Source organism: Mugil cephalus, chromosome 15 (genome assembly GCF_022458985.1).
Source record: "Mugil cephalus isolate CIBA_MC_2020 chromosome 15, CIBA_Mcephalus_1.1, whole genome shotgun sequence".
NCBI classification, from domain to species: Eukaryota; Metazoa; Chordata; class Actinopteri; order Mugiliformes; family Mugilidae; genus Mugil; species Mugil cephalus.
Window position 1 is genome coordinate 630,846 of NC_061784.1, and position 19,338 is coordinate 650,183.

At 39.8% G+C, this 19,338-nt stretch overlaps 1 protein-coding gene across 2 annotated transcripts; it reads right to left on the reverse strand.

The window, feature by feature from the left end:
• Positions 1-66: 66 nt before the first annotated feature.
• Positions 67-16,106, reverse strand: chek1 (checkpoint kinase 1). 2 transcript variants are annotated; one of them, XM_047607910.1, is made up of 14 exons: positions 15,952-16,106; positions 15,644-15,709; positions 13,273-13,387; positions 5,964-6,072; positions 5,446-5,510; positions 5,298-5,367; positions 5,032-5,220; positions 3,847-3,951; positions 3,683-3,766; positions 3,502-3,586; positions 3,250-3,418; positions 2,890-3,021; positions 2,669-2,770; positions 67-440 (listed from the first exon to the last, which is right to left on the reverse strand). In XM_047607910.1, exons 2-14 carry the CDS (start codon positions 15,706-15,708, stop codon positions 345-347), a joined length of 1,386 nt encoding a protein of 461 aa, XP_047463866.1. In that variant the 5' UTR covers position 15,709; positions 15,952-16,106; the 3' UTR covers positions 67-344. The 2 variants fall into 2 exon arrangements, with proteins under 2 accessions (XP_047463866.1, XP_047463865.1); XM_047607909.1 differs by having other exon boundaries at positions 15,644-15,740; positions 15,952-16,105.
• Between the last annotated feature and the right edge of the window lie 3,232 nt (positions 16,107-19,338).

Genomic DNA, 19,338 nt, shown 5'->3' on the forward strand with positions numbered 1-19,338 from the left:
TTTCCTGTGGCACACCTGTTGATCAGCACAGTGACTGGGTGACTGGGACATTGATTTAGCATACAGTGTCTTTTAATAATTTATTCAAGACATAGTTCTGTGACATGTCAAACATAATCACAACACATCAGTCTTCTCAGCTGCAGAACATGGGTGAACACACACACTTCAGTGTACCTAAATTTTATCATTTTCCAATTAAAAACTGAAACAGATTAACAATACACAAAACAAGCATGTACATGCACACATTTCAAGACACCAGACTACATTTAAAACATCAATACAACAATATTTACAAGGTGTCTCTCCAATGTCCATAGCAGTGTGTTTGTAGAGGATGCTCATATGATTGGCAGTAAAATCTTCTGAGTGCTGATGATGTCACAGAGCTTCTGCTTTATCTTCACAAAGAGACGTTTAAACTCCAAACCATCACCCTGGAAACAAAAGCATATGTTAACAATTCGCTGATGAAGACACATACAAACAATGTCTGTCTGTCTCTGACCAAGTGTTTCTGCTGCTGCAGTTCAGTTGTGGTCCTTTACCCAAAATCTTTTTCATATGACCCATATATCAATGCTATCCAAACAAACAAAAAGGCACCATTTTTTACTTCTATCAACACAAAACGAGTTTTCCCTCAAACATACAGCTGAGTATCCTTACTCATCTCCTTAATTGATTCTTACTCATTTGGTCAAAATTACAATTTTGCTTAGTTTTAGAATATAATTACAAAAAGACACACAAAAAAAAACAAGATATTGTGATATAATCACACTATTTCTAGTTGGCACACCTTGTCCAGTTTTTCTCAGATGTCCTAATTTTTAAACCCAATTGACATTTCTAATGAGAAATGCAGGAAATCGCATGTATTAAAAATCCAAGGACTTTATAAAAAGATATTGGATCTATTAAATGAAGATCGTTTTCAACTGGGAATTAAAATTATTCAAACCCAGCTTTTCATTCACCTTAAGCATGGTTTCCTAAGCCTATAACTGTTTACATGTTGGCAAAATGTCAAAACTAAAAGCAGTCAAAATTAACACTTTGTTTTTCAATTCTGTGGATATACTGATTTCTTTGAAGAAAAAAAATGCATAGTTTAGATGATATACAAGAGAAAATAAGTCATGTCTCTGTGTTCAACTGGGCACCAGAGGCAAAGGCATCAGTCAGTTTGACTGCCCATAGCATAATTACAGCTGGAAGACTATCTCTCTATATAGACAGTTATACATGTAGTTATAGATAAAGAAAGACAGACAGACAGACAGACAGACAGACACACACACACACCTGTATATGTAAGTATCTGAATCTGTAATTGGTATGCAATAAAACTTCAGGAATTATTTACCGTACTCCTCCAATTATGGTACCCTATGACACTGCAAGATGATATTTCATAATGGTAGCCTCCTATTCTGCTCTGTGGTTTTTGCTTACAGCTAACTGGGGTGATGTAGTTGTGACATGAGTCATAAAACGGTCTACACTGGCAAAATAGGTTTAATTTATGCAAAAAATCGTTTTATGAACACAGTGTTGCTTTTTTTTTTTTATTACCGGTATTGTATCAATATTTTTTGTAATCCAACAAAAGAGTTAAAAGAACATTGGCAATGTTTACATGGAAACTAGTATTCCGTTAACAACAAGAATAATAGAGGGTATGCATGTGATGTCACAGTTAGCGTCTCCATGGCTACGACCACTGAGTGTCAAAAAGTGACAGTTCAATCAATCTGGAATCAGTGTTCGTTACTCCTAAAAAGCCAACAATTTTACTTTGGCAATTGTGGCTTCAATTTGTCAGAAATAAAATATGAGCAATGCCTGGCAGACCAGACCATCGCTGAATGTAAACATGGCTAAACATGATGCTAATGTTACAGCTAAGTGACATGTTCATTTAGACACATGGGGAACGGCAAAAGGTCTGAAATGGTACATTTTCTTCCATGTTTCAGACACTCACTCAAACATGAGTCATTTAAAAAATCCTTGCATGTTCTACACATAACAGTAACACCTACATAAGATAATGAACTGCCGTTAGCGCAACCAAGCTAACTTTAGCCTAATATTAACAGCCCATTTGTGCCAGTAGTTGAGGGAAATGTTAAGCTTCCTATGAAATTTGTCACAAGCCAATTGACAAGTAACATGGTTTGACATCAATTAATTAATAAACTCAATTGCATGTCTATGTATGTGACCAGTGGCCAACTGACCGGCGGCAGGTGTGCTGTACAGAATGTGCGCTGCATGGTGGTGGGCGTGGCCAAACAAAGATAGGATGCAGCAGCATTGCTGATACTTTTTAGATTTTGAAAAACACACAATGGGCTTTTTGACCATCTGACAGACCACCCACTAACATGTATGTTCAGTTTCGTCGAAAACTCACACACGTCTCGTCATGTTTTAGTCATCCAGGAGCCATGTTAACTTGTCACCAGCACGTTACCGTCATGAAAAAAATGGGCATCAACCAAATAATTTTGTTGGAATCTCTAATCAGAATAATTTCAATCGGGCTGTAGAAATATTGGCCATGTTACCGTAGCTAATGAACATTTCAAGTTTTAGAGGTGGTGACACTATAGTTCACCTTGAATGTGGAAATGTAGACTGAATCACTAAAACCTACCATAGACAGCCTGAAATCCAACAGGACTCTCTGATTCATTTCTAGCAAATGAACTTTGAAGATGAGCTTGTTGTTGCGTTTGTCCAGTGTGCTCACCGTCACCTAAAGGTAAGAGAAAAGTAGAGGAGGTTTGTCTTATTTTGGTTTGTATGCAAGTGGAAAGAAACACATTTGATCTCTAAAATTCTTTGAATGATGCATACTTTGAGCACGGAATGTACCTGTTTGGCGCAGGTGAGTTTAAAACCAAGGGCCAGGCTGTCACAGGCGTCTTTCAGGGCAGATAAGGAGGCATCCGTATTCACAGTTGTAAAGAAACGCGTCATTCTGCGAACTAATCTCTGCCACGGTGACTATGCACAGAAAATAATAATAAAAAAAGAGTTGCATTAATGTAGAAAAAACTGCAGGTAAGACACAGAGCAAATGTGGAATTCCTTGAGATGTACTTCAGTTTGAATAACGCTGGCAAAAAAAACAAAAGAACAACCATGTGCCAACATGCAAACACAATGGTAAATATTTAGAACAAAAGAACGTGAATATCATTAAGCCAATGTCGCTCTGTGTTTGATATTTACCTGACTGGCTCCGGGTGTGCCGAGTAACTGACTCCCCAGTAACATGTGCTCAGGCTTGGTTGGCTGAGAGAAGCTGACCTGACCTTGGGTTTGTCCAGTGATTAAAATTGCTTCCCAACCACCTGCTACAAAATCAGGCTGAGAGCTGGAAAACTGCATCCTGTCGTCACTACAAACCAGAGGAAAAGGGTTAACAGAGCCCACAAATAATTGCAAATTTTGGTTTAAATAAATAAGAGTCAAAGTTCTGACCTGCTGGGTCGGGATATTAGTCCTGTATCAGATTTAACATGTTTATTTCCTTGTGAGCTCAGAGTGTCTGCTGGTTGCTGTGCACCTACAGAGAAGAACAAAAGGACATTAATGTCCAGCCCAGAAAGAATCAAGGTTAAAGAACTTGTTAAAGTAAAAGTTACGTGTATTCAGGACTTGCCTTGAGTAAACCAGTGGTCTTTCTTTATGTCTGCGATGGTTATACGCGAATCTGGGTTGGCCAGCAGTAATTTGGATAACAAACCTGAAGTGAGATGTTGAATATGAATTGATAAAGACAATTTAGATTACATTTTAATTAAAAACACATCACTTTTTACATACTAAGGGGTAGTGGCTGTATTTTCTTCCAAGGAGGAAGGTAAGTTTTCTTTTGAAGCCAGTCTGAGTACTCCTGACAGTTTTCAGTTGGCTGGTCCCAGGGCAACTCTAAAGAAAGAACAACAATATGACAATGACTTTTATGAAATGAAAAGATCAGTCCTTATGTAGTTACAGATGTCACAATCTCCCTTATAACCCGCAGCATGTTATTGGTCGGGGAGGGGGGGCTAGACAAGGGCTTTCTCAGGGATGAGTCAACAGTGTAATTTAATTTCTGACCAGTGGTTGGTAAACTATTGTCATTTTTGCAAGGTCTATTTCCACATTTTCAAGACTAATGTGAAAAGTCCTCTTGTACTGAGATCCTTTAAACACCGTTCAAAGAATGACACCACTACTCCCTCTCAGGTAAATTCTTCTAAATTCTTCCAGTGGAGGACCGTGGGCCAAAATGTTAATGGGTATATACAGCATGTATGTGCAAAATTCTGAAAAACGAGTGACACTGGTGAAATGGGAAGAATAAGAAATATTATTGAAGCACTCTGAAATATTTGAAGACAGACATTACTAGGCCTTGAGCCTATATCTTCAAATACAAAGACATTTACTGCAATAGGCAAAGTAAAATGGGACAAAACATGTCCAAAATGAAATCAGTACTGTATTTACTACTGCAATAAACAAAGTAACATAGGACAAAACATGCTGCCATTAATTTCACAGACTTCAATCATATACACTGTGGTGGAATCGACCTGCCGGTCTTCTTCACTTCCCAGGATTTGAGCTGGTTGGAGCTCAATAGCGCCACCCTACCATCAACGTATCACAATGTTATTCTTTGGCCATTCCAAGTGCTGACCGTGGGGGAAAAAAATTATACAATGGGCAAGCAGGGGACAAATACAATTGGCCAAGTTTGGCCCGCAGGCCCCAAAGTGCGCAGCCAGGGTCTAAAACCATTTCCGTTACCAGATGCAGGCTGTAAAAAAAAGTGGCACTGCTTAATAACTTTGCAGACTAAAGTATACATACAGATAGTTGATTTCAATGATACAGTCCAACACAATGAAACTCCCAATTGCTGTCCTTAACTGTATCAGTAGTTTCTGATAACATTATTGCCAACACAATACCAAAGCTATTATATTAGCCTTAATGGATGTGATAATGTGATCTCACCTCCAGCCAGCATAGCAGTGAGGACTATCCCACAAGCCCAGATATCGGCAGGCTGAGCTCTGTACTCCGTTTGGCCAAGAAGCTCCGGAGCCACATAGGGAAGAGTTCCACAGAGTCGACTCAAGAGCCGCTCTCGTCCCTTGAAACGAAACATGGTGGCCAGACCGAAATCTGTCAGCTTCAGGTTGTCTAAAGGCAAGAACAACAGCAGACAATTGTGATACTGCATATTTTCTAACACCTGGATGAAGATTGCCTTTCCTCACCTTTGTCGTCCAACAAAATGTTCTCTGGCTTAATGTCTCTGTGGGTAATGCCAACACTGTGAAGGTACTCCTGTATTGGTAAAATTAAGAACTTAATAAAAGCAGAAACAGGTGAAAGAAGCCACATGAACACAATTTCAATTCTCACCACAGCTGCTATTAGCTGCAGGAAAAATCTATGAGCGTCTTTCTCTTCCATCCCCACATCAGGCTCTGAAATTAAAATAAGAGAACATTTTAATAATCTAAATGCATAACAATAGATATAGAAGGGTATTTGTAAAAACACCTCAACTGAGTTAACCACTGAGTAATGTTTCAGAGCCTTTTATTACAGTACATACAGGACCAAAAATGAAGCTTTGTAATGCCTATAGACCTTGAAACAGATGTATTTTATATATTTGTAAGCATGAATTCACATATAGCGTACTTAACGTCAGTTTTACATGTGGTTTACCGAAAGTTAAGTTTATTCTGACGGGACAAAAAACAATCAACAAAAATCCGACACCACGTATACTTTGTCCTCTCAAAATTAAAAGTATACAAAAAATGGTAATCTGATCTAAAGTGAAAGCTGGGATAGGCTCTAGACCCCTGAGTTTATCAAAGTGACTGTAATACATTACAATTTCCTTGTCAAATGCAAGTAGTCTGTCTCACCAATTTGGTCGAACAGCTCTCCTCCAGAGCAGTACTCCAAGAATAGGTAAACGGTTGGCCCTTCCTTCCGATGGCCAAAAAAACGTACAATGTTGGAATGGTTGAGCATCTACCAAACAAAAAATATGTTGAAATATACACTCACTAGCCAAAACATTAGGTACACCAAATCCCCCTCATGACTTTCATATTTTTCAGTTTATGTTTATTATGGATTGAATTAAACATGAAAGCATTATTTTCTCTTCTCTGGCACCAAGCTCCTGTACTCTATTCTCTTATAATTTATTTTCTATCACTAACTGTTGTGTCTCCCTCTTTCCCCTCCATCTTCTTGTGAGGGTCTCTGATCTGGAGTGCTGCATATCTGACCTGCGGAGTTCCATAAACTATTGTTTATGGAAACAATTTGAAATTACTGACGGAAATGTCTAAAAGGTCAACAGAACCACAATTATTTTGAGGAATTTTTACCCTTTAAATGCCAGTTTGACTATTTGAAGTCACTTACATGAGAAATTTGCTATTTTCCATAAAACTAATGTTGGGTGGCTGGGCATTTTTTCAGATCAGTCTGGTGTATGACCAACATTATCTAAAATATTGACTTGATTGGATTATTAGTTCTTGTGTAGCATCAGATTTAAAATTCACTACCCTCTTGTAAACTTAGCAGACAAAATTGTCCCATTGACTTCCATCATTTTTTGATCTCTCAGCCATGGCACAATAAAAAACATTCATTCTGGAATATAAGGGTTTAATTTATGAGAAAAATTCATTAAAGTCATTTTTAGTGTTCAACGGTAAAATCAGGCCAATGCATAAAATGTTTGTTATTTTATTTATTTTTGTGCTTGTTTTATTGAGCTTAGCAGGCTATTATGAGGTGTGTGTGTCTGCCATATATGCACTCTTTTTCAAGACAATAAAAGCATGGGCCCCTTCTTTTACTGCATTTCACTGTGAAGAAAACCAAGCAGTTAGCGAGTTTATGCACCTGACCGGAGTCCTGTCACAAACTGTTTGGAGCTTGGTTGTTTGATCATTCTGCTCTATGGAAAATGGTAAGAATGGAAACATGAGGTCTGCGATTAGATTAGAGTTTTAGAGAGATTAGAGTCTTTATTGTCATTGCACGGTAGCATATAACAATATACATTGCACAACGAAATTGAGGTACGGTTTCCTGTCAGTGCAAAAGATAAATATTCAATAAATAACTAAACTAGACAAGGCATGTACAACAAACGAACTAAAAAGGACACTATATACAAATTAGAATGTAAACAGGACTTGCACTTCTGTTTGGGGAAAAGGAAAAAGCTTATTGCACAGTCATTATTTTCATGACAGTGAAACGTTGTGGCTCAAATGACACGATTGTGTCAGCTGTTTTTGTTCAGCAGGACTATGGCCCTGTTGTAGAAACTGTCCCTCAGTCTGTTTGTCCTTGTTTTCAGCATCCTGAAACGTCTGCCAGAGGGCAGGAGCTGGAACACCCGGTGTCCTGGGTGTGAAATGAATGTCTTTTAGGATGCTGCGTGCCTTCCTCAGGCAGCGGGTGCTGTAGAGGTCCTGTAGGGAGGGGAGAGAGTGGCAGATGATCTTCTGGGCCGTGTTAATGACCCTTTGTAGTGCCTTTCTATGTGCCATGGTGCAGCTGGAAAACCATATACATAAACAGTATGTCAGGAGACTCTCAATGGAGCAGCGGTAGAAGACAGTCAGCAGCTCCCTCTTTAGGTTGATTCTACTGAGGATCCTCAGAAAGTGAAGCTGCTGCTGGGCTTTCTTCACAACCGCTGAGGTGTTGGAGCTCCATCTGAGGTCTGCGTCCATGTGCACACCCAGGAACTTGAAGCTGTGCACCCTCTCCACAGACTCCCCGTTAATGCAGAAGGGCTGCAGGTCAGTCTTCCTCCTCCTGTAGTCCACAATCTTCTCCTTTGTTTTCGAGGTGTTGAGGACCAAGTTGTTGTCATCACACCACTCCACCAGCCTCTGGACCCCCTCCCTGTAGACAGTCTCGTCACCACCAGAGATTAGTCCCACTAAGGTGGTGTCGTCTGCAAATTTAACAGTGATGTTGTCTGGGTGGGTGCTGACACAGTCATGGGTGTACAGAGTGTAGAGCAGAGGACTGAGTACACAGTCCTGTGGGGAGCCGATGTTGAGGCTGAGGGCTGTTGAGAGATGGGGCCCGACTCTGACTCTCTGTACACGGTTGGAGAGGACGTCTGTAATCCAGCAGAAGATGGTGGCAGGAGTCCAATGTCCAGCAGTTTTTCTGTCAGTCTGTCCGGGAGTATGGCGTTAAAGGCAGAGCTAAAGTCAACATGGAGCAGTCTGTCATAGCGTCCCTGTTGTTCCAGATGGGAGATGGCATCCTCTGTTGATCTGTTTGCTCTGTATGCAAATTGAAGTGGGTCAAATGTGGGTGGGAGGCAGGACGTGATGTTTCTCGAAGCACTTCATGACCACAGGTGTCAGAGCAACTGGTCTGTAGTCGTTAAGATTGTTGATGGTGTTTTTTTTAGGCAGCGGGACGATTGTGGCCGACTTCAGGCATGGTTGGATGAACGACTGGGACAGCGACTCATTAAAGATCCTGGTGAAGACCCCAGCCAGCTGGTCTGCACACTCTGGGGACCTCCCAGGGAGAAGCAGGAAAGTGAAACATCCTCAGAAGAATCTGATGTGGACTTTGTGGTGGAGTCAGATCATTTTGCTTTGTCTTCTTCCTGGTAGTTTTGTAAAGTTCTGAAGTGGTTTAAGAGATTTGTGCAGAAAAAAATCTGAAGAAAATATTAATCCGTTAAGTTTTTATAGCAGTTTTTGGACATGGACGTTGTTGTCCACCAAGGTTACAAGAGGATAACAGAAGGATGCCTGAGGGTTAATAAATACTGTATATACAGGTAATATAACAGAAACGTGTTTTGACCTAGAGTTTCCCATACAATGTTAATACTATGGAGGCCAACCAGAGTTTAATTTCTCTGCCATGGTGTCTCTCTCTCTGTCTCTCCATAGTAATTAATCACAAATATATGTCTCAAACATTATTGTGCTCCTCTCAACACACCCCAGCCGCTCCCCTGCTCTGTTGTGAATTTGCCCTGACAGAGAATGGCTCAGGAAACTTGGTCAAAACCTGAAATAAAGAACTCCAGATGTAACATGAACTAGCTTAACTTTATAAGGGTTAGCACAGTTAAAATGATAAGTTATTCAATTCATTTGTTGCTACTTTATTTAATCTTACATAAATCTGTCAACAGAATGCCATGCCTCAAAAGCTTATGTCTATTATTCCTCAATATCAACTATCAATATTATTATGGTAATTTCAAGAATTTAACACATCTTTGGTACTTGTGGCATTTATACTATCACATAACGTATGATCTTAATCTGTGTGCAGATATTTCACATACTGTGTAGTTTTAAATAGTTATGTGTTTTCATATATATTTTACTTTGCCTTTGTTTCTGTTTTTTCTAATTATACATTTTTTTTTGCATTTCTGTTGCTACCCTGGCTCTGATGTCGATCAACTAATAGGTTACAAGTGGAGGCCGTGACATACTTTGAGTGACAGCCCGTTCATTTACTTAAAGCAAAAAGCATTCATTTTTAATTTAATAGATACTGATTTACAGTGGGGGAAATAAGTATTTGATCCCCTGCTGAATTTGTAAGTTTGCCCACTTCCATAGAAATGATAACATTCTGGTTTTTATGGTTGTTTACTGGTTATGGGTATAAACAGAATATCAATTGAAAATGCATAAAAAACACACAATCTAAAAGTTATAAATTGTTATGTATTTTATTAAGGGAAATAAGTATTTGATCCCCAACAATTCACTTAGAATTCAGGCTCCTACAGATTGGCTGGTGCGCATGTGGCACACAGCTGTGCTCAGTCAACTAATTACCAATACTCCTGATCTTAACTCGTCATGTATATAAAGCACACCCGCTCTAAGAATCAGTTTCTTACATTCCAACTTCTACAGCACCATGGGCAAGACCAAAGAGCTGTCAAAAGATGTCAGGGACAAGATTGTAGACCTGCACAAGGCTGGTATAGGTTACAAAACCATCAGCAAAAGGCTTGGTGAGAAGGTGACAACTATTGGTGCCATTATTCGCAAGTGGAAGACCCATAAAAGGACCATCAACTGTCCTCGGTCTGGAGCTCCCCGCAAAATCTCGCCTCATGGAGTGAGGATGATGATGAGAAAGGTGAGGGAGCAGCCTAAAACAACACGGCAGGAGCTTGTTAATGATCTGGAAGCAGTTGGGACCTCCGTCACCAAGAAAACAGTTGGCAACACACTGCGCCGTTATGGATTGAACTCTTGCAGTGCCCGCAAGGTCCCCCTGCTCAAGAAGGCACATGTACAGGCCCGCCTTAAGTTTGCCAGTGAACATCTAAATGACTCAGAGAAGGCTTGGGAGAAAGTGCTGTGGTCTGACGAAACCAAAGTTGAGCTATTTGGCATTAACTCGACCCGCCGTGTTTGGAGGATGAAAAAACGTGAGTATGACCCAAAGAACACCATACCCACGGTTAAGCATGGAGGTGGAAACATCATGTTTTGGGGCTGTTTTTCAGCAAAGGGTACAGGGCAACTTCACCGCATTATGGGGCCAATGAATGCAGCCATGTACTGTAACATCTTGGACAAAAACCTTCTTTCCTCAGCAAGAACACTGAAGATGCCTCGTGGGTGGGTTTTCCAACATGACAATGACCCAAAACATACTGCCAGGACAACAAAGGAGTGGCTCAAGAAGAAGCATATTAAGGTCATGGAGTGGCCTAGTCAGTCTCCAGACCTTAACCCGATCGAAAACCTGTGGAGGGAGCTGAAGCTCCGAGTTTCCAAGAGGCAGCCAAGAAACTTGAAGGATTTAGAGACTGTCTGTAAAGATGAATGGGCCAAAATCCCTCCTGCGCTGTGTGCAAACCTGGTGACCAACTACAAGAAACGTCTCATCGCTGTGCTTGCCAACAAAGGTTTCTCTACAAAGTACTGACTTGTGTTTTGCTTGGGGATCAAATACTTATTTCCCTTAATAAAATACATAACAATTTATAACTTTTAGATTGTGTGTTTTTTATGCATTTTCGACTGATATTCTGTCTATACCCATAACCAGTAAACAACCATAAAAACCAGAGTCTGATCATTTCTATGGAAGTGGGCAAACTTAAAAATTCAGCAGGGGATCAAATACTTATTTCCCCCACTGTAAGTCAGTTACTGGATGTCTATCATTATAAAGTTTTTACAATTAAGCACCGGTCCCTAAACTTTTTTGGCTATTTTTACCTGAATTCTGAATTCAAGCATTTTCTTTATCTGACTTCAACATTTTGCCTAAAAACTGCAACAGAAAGCTGCAGCTTACTGTATGATACCATGTTACAGATCTCTTGTGCTTGTTGTTCAATGAGAAGTTTTTAGGGATGCATGATAACTTTCTGCTTCCAAAGGCCAATACCGATAACTGATAACATACCTGGAGATAAGAAAGACTAATGAACAAACAGTTTTGACTCTTAAAATGAAGATACTTATTTTTTCAGATGAAAAACTATTAGCAAGCAAACATATGCTAAAAGATCAGGGTCAAACAAAGCTAAATTGATATTTTCATATAAACATCACAAAATAAAGGGCTCTAGACCTGAAATACTTTGCATCAGGTTTAAAAGTAAATTAAGTGAAAAGGTGCATTCCATAGGTTCTAAAAAGTAAATAATGCACTGACACAAGTTAGAATCAAACATTTCTATGCTAGTTCTATGCCATTTCTCCCTTCCTGTGGTATTTTCTTCAGACATTTATGCGACTCAGCCAGCGAACTGACGCTCTGATGTTGATGTATCAACATGTATTACATTCTGACTCGACGGCCTGACAGACTGTATCACTGTACAGGTTTCAGCTCAAAGACAAGTTGTGTTCTACTCCCATAAAGACTGATCTCTGAATGGCAGAGATTTTTGTTCATTTTTTTTTCCAATCAAACAACTCAAATCAAACGATCGTGTAACGATTGTTACACGATCGTTAATGGAAGCGCATAGGTGAACGGCGACTGTGTTTATATACAACTTGTATAGCGATCTCACACACTTTACAGTCCATGGTGGGGATGTGAGGGGTCACTGACGATGTTACGGGCTCGGGACATGCAGCGCTGTGATGAGATGTCCCGAATGGAGGGGTTCCGATGATCCTCTCCACTGTCCTCACCACTCTCCTCACGTTCTTCCAGTCGGAGGCGCTGCAGCCTCCACACCACAGTGAGAGGCAGCTCTTCAGAATGCTCTCTGTGGTGCTTCTGTAGAACGTCTTGAGGATGGGCGGGGGCAGGTGGGCTCTCCTTATCCACGCAGGAAGTACAAGCCCTTCTGTGCCCTCTCCTCCTCCTCCAGGTGTGCCAGGCTCAGGTGAAGAGTAGAGGAGATGGCGTCCTCAGTGTAGTGGTTCCGCCAGTAGGCAAACTGGAACGGGTCAAATGTAGAGGGAAGTCTGGAGACGATGTCTTCTTTTACCAGCCTTTTGAAGCACTTCATCATAATGGGAGTCAGCGCAACAGGCCGGCAATCGTTGAATTGGGTGACTTGAGGTTTTTTCAGCACCGGAATGATAGAGGCATTCTTGAAACATGCTGGCACTGTGGCTTGGTCCAGCGAGGTGTTAAAAATGTCCGTTAGAGCAGCTACCTGCACATTCCCTGAACACCCGCCCAGGTATGTTGTCGGGGCTTGGGGCCTTCCGTGGGTTGACTTTCCTCAATGTCAGCTGTGTCAAGGCAGAGTGCCTCCTCTTCCTGGTGGGGAACCTCCCAAAAAAGTTATTGAGTCCGTTGAGGAAGTCAGCATCAACTCAGAATTTAGTTTTGACACATGAGTAAACTGTTTTGGCAGAGATATGAGCTTTTGCAGGTGAACCAAGGTGCTGTGCTGAACCATCCAGGTCCAGGTTGGCAGAAGTAGAGTAGAGTGGAGTGTTGAGAACGTCTATTTCGAGAACTTAACCAAAGCAACTGAGAAGGACATTTTGCATTTGGTGACACTGACTATTTATATGAGAAAGGAATTTAGTTTTGAAGCATGAGTGAATCGTTTTGGGAGAGATGAGCTACGGTGTTGTGCTGAACTGTAAGACTGTTTTGCTAAATGATCTTAGTTTTGAGAATGTAATTTCTGTTTCAAGAAATGAGCTAAACCAATGGAGAAAAACTGTAAGTCAAACTACTAACTACTACTGACCTACCTACCTTATGGACACAGACCTCCTTCCTGACATTTTCAGCACATTCTTTAGCCTGCGAGGTATCAATCACCTTCACCGCTACTGCCTCCTCCGTCTGTCTGTTAACCAGAAGCCTCACTCTGAGATCATGCACACGAAGAAGAAAGTCCAATTAGATCATGAAAGATGAGCGAAGAAAATCAAATGATTTAATCAGAGATTTGATAAAGACAGGCAGGATGCCTGATGCGGCATTCAACATGCCAAATGTGGAATCTGTTGTAAATCATCTTAAATTTGTTCTTGTCAAGGTCATATTTTTCAGAGGGAAAACCAACAGTAAAACTGCAGTTTGAACTGCAGTTTTAAGTACAGACTAACAGATAAAGCGTAAAGAAGAAATTTATGACGCAGATATCTTTTTTCAGTTTTTGGATGTTCCCTTTTATCTTGCTTTTAAGGGAGGTATCAAGCATTTCTGCAGTTGTTAACACGTATAATATGCGAGCCTGACATTAACACTGCTGTTTATAAGACACCAAAAACCAAAAAGGTTGGAAACCACTGGTACAATCTTTAACAATGGTGTAATATGCATATTTATTGCCCATTGAGTCCAATTTTTTTATCTCAAGACTAAAGGTGTCAAATAAATGCAGGAGAGTGGCAGTACAAAAAAAGTATGTATGCAAGCAACATGATCCTTTTCACCACTACAAATGTGTAGTGTTTGTACTCTAAAGCTACATTTCTGCACAAAAATGACTCAAAACATCAGCAGATTTTCACACGTCTCACACACAAGTTCTTATTATGCTTTTGCATTTGTTTGCAATGAATGAATAATCTGTTGCAATGAATAATCTGTACAGCTATACGAGTTGCAGTAAATATAAGTAAGTCCGATAAGTAAATGAACCTTTGCTTTCAGTAGGCGGTGTAACCACCTTGTGCAGCAATAACAGCAACTAACCATAACAGTAACTTCCAATCAGTTGTCTACAAAGGATTTTACAGGAAGGATTTTAGTCTCTCTCAGTAAAAAACAAAACAAAAAAACAAAACAAAAAAAAACACTTCAGTTCTGAGATGTCAGTGGATTTCCCCACATGAACTTAATCCAAAATTTCTAGTGGATAACGTCAGTCCACTTCTGAATTCTTATAAACCAGAATTAATTGGTGCACCAATGATGATGAGCTGTCCTGACTCAGATGCAGCAAAATATGATTCTGGTTATGGTTCTGAGGCTGGCATGCCATGTTGTTTTTGTCTCTAGACATGAACCTCTCGTTTGAACTGAGAGATTCATGTCTGTAGACGAAACAACATGGCTGCGATTATGCTCTGGTTTCATCCATCTACAAAACGTTTTCCTAATAATCTTCTGGCTTGTCCACATGATGTTTAGAAAACTGCAGACTGGTAGAAATGTTCTTTTTGGAAGCAGTGGATTTGCCTTTGTCAGTCAAACAGTACACAATATGGTGGTTTAGTGTTCTTTACATTGATTACATTATTAATTCGCTTCCAAAGTCACACCCTGGTGGTAGTAAACTATCTCCTGGGGCAGGCTGATAGAAACATGGCTGCAATCCGCGCCTACGGCCTCTCCGCAATCATACACCAGTTGAGTTCACACTGGGAGCAAGGTGGGTTAAGTGTCATGCCCTACCTCCTGAGCTACTGCCACTGACTAACAGTTATCTTAAATCTCCTCCATTTGTTGGACTGTGGATTTCAAACTCTGTAGACAAGGTTTTGTAACCTTTTCCAGCCTGATTATCAACAACTCCTTCTCTGAGGTCATCAGAAAGCTCCTTTGTCCATTGATATCATAGATTTACATACACACATGTTGTGGAGATCAGACTGGAATAAATCCCTTTATTTTAAACAAAACAGGGCACTGAATGACACCTGAGTCTCATTATATTGATTGAAAGAAAACACTTCTTACACCTACCTTTTGACATTAATGATATGTTATATTAGCTAATTTTCCTGATTAAACAAATACCAAAGCACAGTATTTCTGTTGATTTGTTTTATTAAGTTGTCTTTTTCTAATGTTAGGATTGTAAAAACCTACTGATGTTCGTGTTCTTTTTATGCAGAAATGTAGAAAATGATGAGGGGTGCAAATACTTTTTGGCAGCACTGTAGCTGACTACCTATAGGGTCAAACTGAAAACTGTTTTGCACTTATCAACTTTCAGAATCACAAACGCCTGTAATGATAAGAGATGCTACTCTAGTCTTTTTTTAATGGATCTTTTCCATTTCTGCCATTTCATCCCCTACCATGTTTACATCGCATTCACAGGTGAACTGGTCAGAAAGAAATACAAGCAAGATGAATACATATTTTAGATGATAAAAATGATGATTCATACTCTCCGTAGGCTCCTTCTCCCAGTGTCTGGACGAGATCCCAGTCCTGAACAAAAGGCACCGCCATGCTAAAAACAGAAACAGTCAGTCTCAACCAGACTGACACACATACCTATTATTTATACTTAACATGCTGTAGATACTGTAAGTAAGCTGCGACGACCCACTGAATGACATTTTATGTCAATCGAAACATTATTATAGGATCCGAAAGGATCAAACAGTCCTTGTTAAATGTCATGATGCGCTGAAGGAGGAAACTTAAACCGGCAACTTAAATTGTTCACACGTAAATAAATAATGATCTTACCTGCACCGTCTTATTCCACGGCAACGTTCTCCGCATGAAGCTCTTGGCAAAGATTAGACGAACTTTTTAGACGTGCCTCAAGCAACGTCTTGTTGGTTGACACAAATTTGGCGCGCTGACGTTTTACTGTGATTCGTCTTCTTCTTCTTTCCGGTTATTGGCGGTTGCAAAACAAAAGCGCCACCCTCTGGACTGGAGTGTGAATAGGCGCTATAGCAGGAGAAAAAAAGAACCTGGTTTTGAGCTCTGCCCCACCTCCCCAATACGCTTAATCAAGTCAGTCTCTTAAAAGACACAAAATCTGCCCATATAAGTGACATGAGGATACCCTCCATATTGAAACTTTGCTTCGTCTGCTTTCCTTTTCTGTTTCTCAAATGCAGTACACTGGATTACAGTTTTTCTCCATTGTTTTGGCTAAAGTTAAAGTTTTCTTCCACCCACTCCTTTTCGAGTATGTAAATTAAATTACAAATTGTTAGACTGCTTATTTAGCATTTTCCTTATTATTTATTACAGCTGTGTGTGCTTGTTTAATAGTCTTTTTTCATATTAGCATTTTCTATTATTTATTGATGAACATTTTTTGTCCTTATGTACATATTCGAAATAAACTTCTCATTCATTCATTGCTTTTGCCAAAATAACCTGGATGGTTCTTTTAAATGCTGTTATAAATGTTGTTGTTGAATGTTCTTGAAAAGAGGCTGCCATGTTTTGGAAAGAACAACCATTAGACTTAGATTTAAACAGACTTTAATGATCCACGAGGGAAATTACTTTGTCACCATAGCTTTGATATACATAAAAGTAAACACACATAAAAACTACAAGAAATATATATATATATATATATAAAAGATTAGATTAAAATAAAGTAATTATTATCTAGTAAAATAAACAGCGTAATCAAGAACATTTACAGAATTAGTATTATTCTAACAAATGTACAAATGTAGTTGGCAAAACAGTGTCTGAAGTGATGCGGTTGTTTGGCCAGTTGCATAGCAATAGTGGCATGGATCGTGTTGCATCGTGTTTCCTTGTCTCTGAGGGAGGGATGTAAATGCCAACGGAGCGTGTCAACTCATAGAGTCCCGTGACACACTGAAAACATGACACACTCCCTCTGCGTCCCCTCAAGACCTCACGTTCCCCATGAGGACCAAGAAAAAGAGCTACTGGTGACATGCAGCCACTCTCTCTCCATCACATTTGCCAAACCGATGGGGAAAAAAACTAACTGTAATACATGTGCTATTGACTATGTCTGTCCACAATTTTCACCCATACCTATAGGATGTTTATTGATCATGTATAATATCTAATTTAATCCTGAGTTTCCTATTCTAAGCCGGGAGATAACTGACTCCTCCCTCCTATGTCTGTTAGCTTTTCTTTCATCACCAACATGTTTTTGAACACTGTACAAGTGTGTCTGCCTGTGTCTTGCAGGTCCCATGCCTACTGCCATAGTATAAATGTGTCTGAATGATGCCTTTTGCCTCTGCTTTGCATAATGGTACATTTGACTGAACTGTCTCAGATTTGAGAGGCTGTTTTGTAAGTATGTCATCTTCATTGCTTTCTACCCTAACACGTAGCCCATACAAAAATAACCCTAATTCCCTTTAATTCTAACCTATACATGAAGCTAAATATTTTATTCAGGATATCTTGTCCACAAGGTTTTTTCAGACCTTATACTGTCGATAACGCTCATAACTTCCACAATCGTTGTCATGGCCCCCACAGTGCCCTGATTACAACATTGTAGAATATGTCTGGGATTACATGAAGGGACAGAAGGTCTTCATCCACAGAAGATCTGTGGTTAGATCTCCAAGATGTTTAGAACAACCTACCAGCCAAGTTCCTTCAAAAACTGTGTGCAAGTGGACCTACAAGTATTGATGCTGTCTTGAAGGCAATGGGTGGTCACACCAAATACTGACTTGATTTAAATTTCTCTTTTTTGAAAACTCTTCTTTGAGAATACTATTTTTGAAAGCATTTTTAGTTTGTGGCATGTTTTCACACCTGCCTAAAACTATTGCATAGTTTTGTATGTATAGACGGACAGGTGGATAGACTTACCAATTATTTCCTCAAACATGTCTTCCAAATCTCAAGGGCCCTGGCAGCTCCAACACTCATTCTGCCATGTCATGTCAGAGCACTAAAGCATTGCATGAACAAACACTAATGACTTGGCTATGCTATGGCCATGGCTATGTTTGTTGGGAAACATGACACAAGTTGACGTTAGAAAGTAATATTTCAGAACTGGAAATCCAAATCCTCCTGCCATATTTCCCATCAACTTACAGAATACATCAAATATACATCAATAGAACAAATATGTTAGCATTTAATGAAATGTGGAACCCATTCATAACTCACCTCCAACCTACCACAAATCTCCCACCTGCCCCAATCAGAATCTATTATCACAATCTGTTTAGCAATGCAACTAATATACAAGCACACATACAAACACATCCAAGAAAGACACATCCAGACTGGATAAAATGATCAGGCGGGTCGACTCGGTAGTCGGCATGAAGCTGGTGACGGTGGCAGAAATGAGGACACTGGGCAAACTGCTGGACATTATGGACACAGCAAACAGTGGAGTCTGTTCAGTGAGAGACTGCTCCTTCCCATGTGTAGGACTAACAGACTCAAGAACTCCTTTGTTCCTCATGCCATCAGGCTCTACAACTCCTCACTCAGGGTGAGGAGGAGGTAGGCCACAGAGGACAAAAGAGAAGGAGTAGTGGTAGTCAGTCACCCACATACTGCGCAATATATATATATATTTTATATATATTTGTTATATTTGATACTTGATATCTGTTATTTGTAATTTAATCGGTTAAGAGTCTACTGTATATTGTACATTGTCTGTTTAATCGGTTAAGAGTTTATTGGATATTGTACATTCTTTATTCTATTTCTTATTTCTTTTGTATACAGCTGCTGGAAATATAATTTCCTGGAAGAAGTCATTCCAAAGGGATCAATAAAGTCTAAGTCTAAGTCTTAAAAAGACAGGCACAATTAATACAACTGGCTGCACACCTGTAAGAATCCGATGAAATGGTCGGACAAGCTGGTATGGCAGGCCATTAAATCAGTAAGTGAATCAATGAGTCAACAAACAGTCATCAATAGTGCCTCCAGATTTCGGGAAATGATGAAGTAAATGTTTGTACTTTGCCTTGGTTTCACAACATCTTTGTGTTTTTTTATGTGACATGTGACTGTGTGTTTACACACTGCAAATCCAGGACCAAAAGGCAAAGCCTTTACCTTGTTGAACATTGATCTCCTTTTGTTGATCAAAAAGTTAATAAGTCCCAGGATGGTCTTTGTCCAGCCCCA

What these genes read in the sequence shown, in the direction of transcription:
- chek1 (XM_047607910.1), bottom strand. Translation starts at nt 15,708, where the DNA reads ATGGCGGTGCCTTTTGTTCAGGACTGGGATCTCGTCCAGACACTGGGA. An exon ending in TGCAGCTAATAGCAGCTGTG is followed by an intron (nt 5,368 to 5,445) that starts GTGAGAATTGAA and finishes TTACCAATACAG; the next exon opens with GAGTACCTTCACAGTGTTGG. An exon ending in AATACAGCCACTACCCCTTA is followed by an intron (nt 3,767 to 3,846) that starts GTATGTAAAAAG and finishes ATCTCACTTCAG; the next exon opens with GTTTGTTATCCAAATTACTG.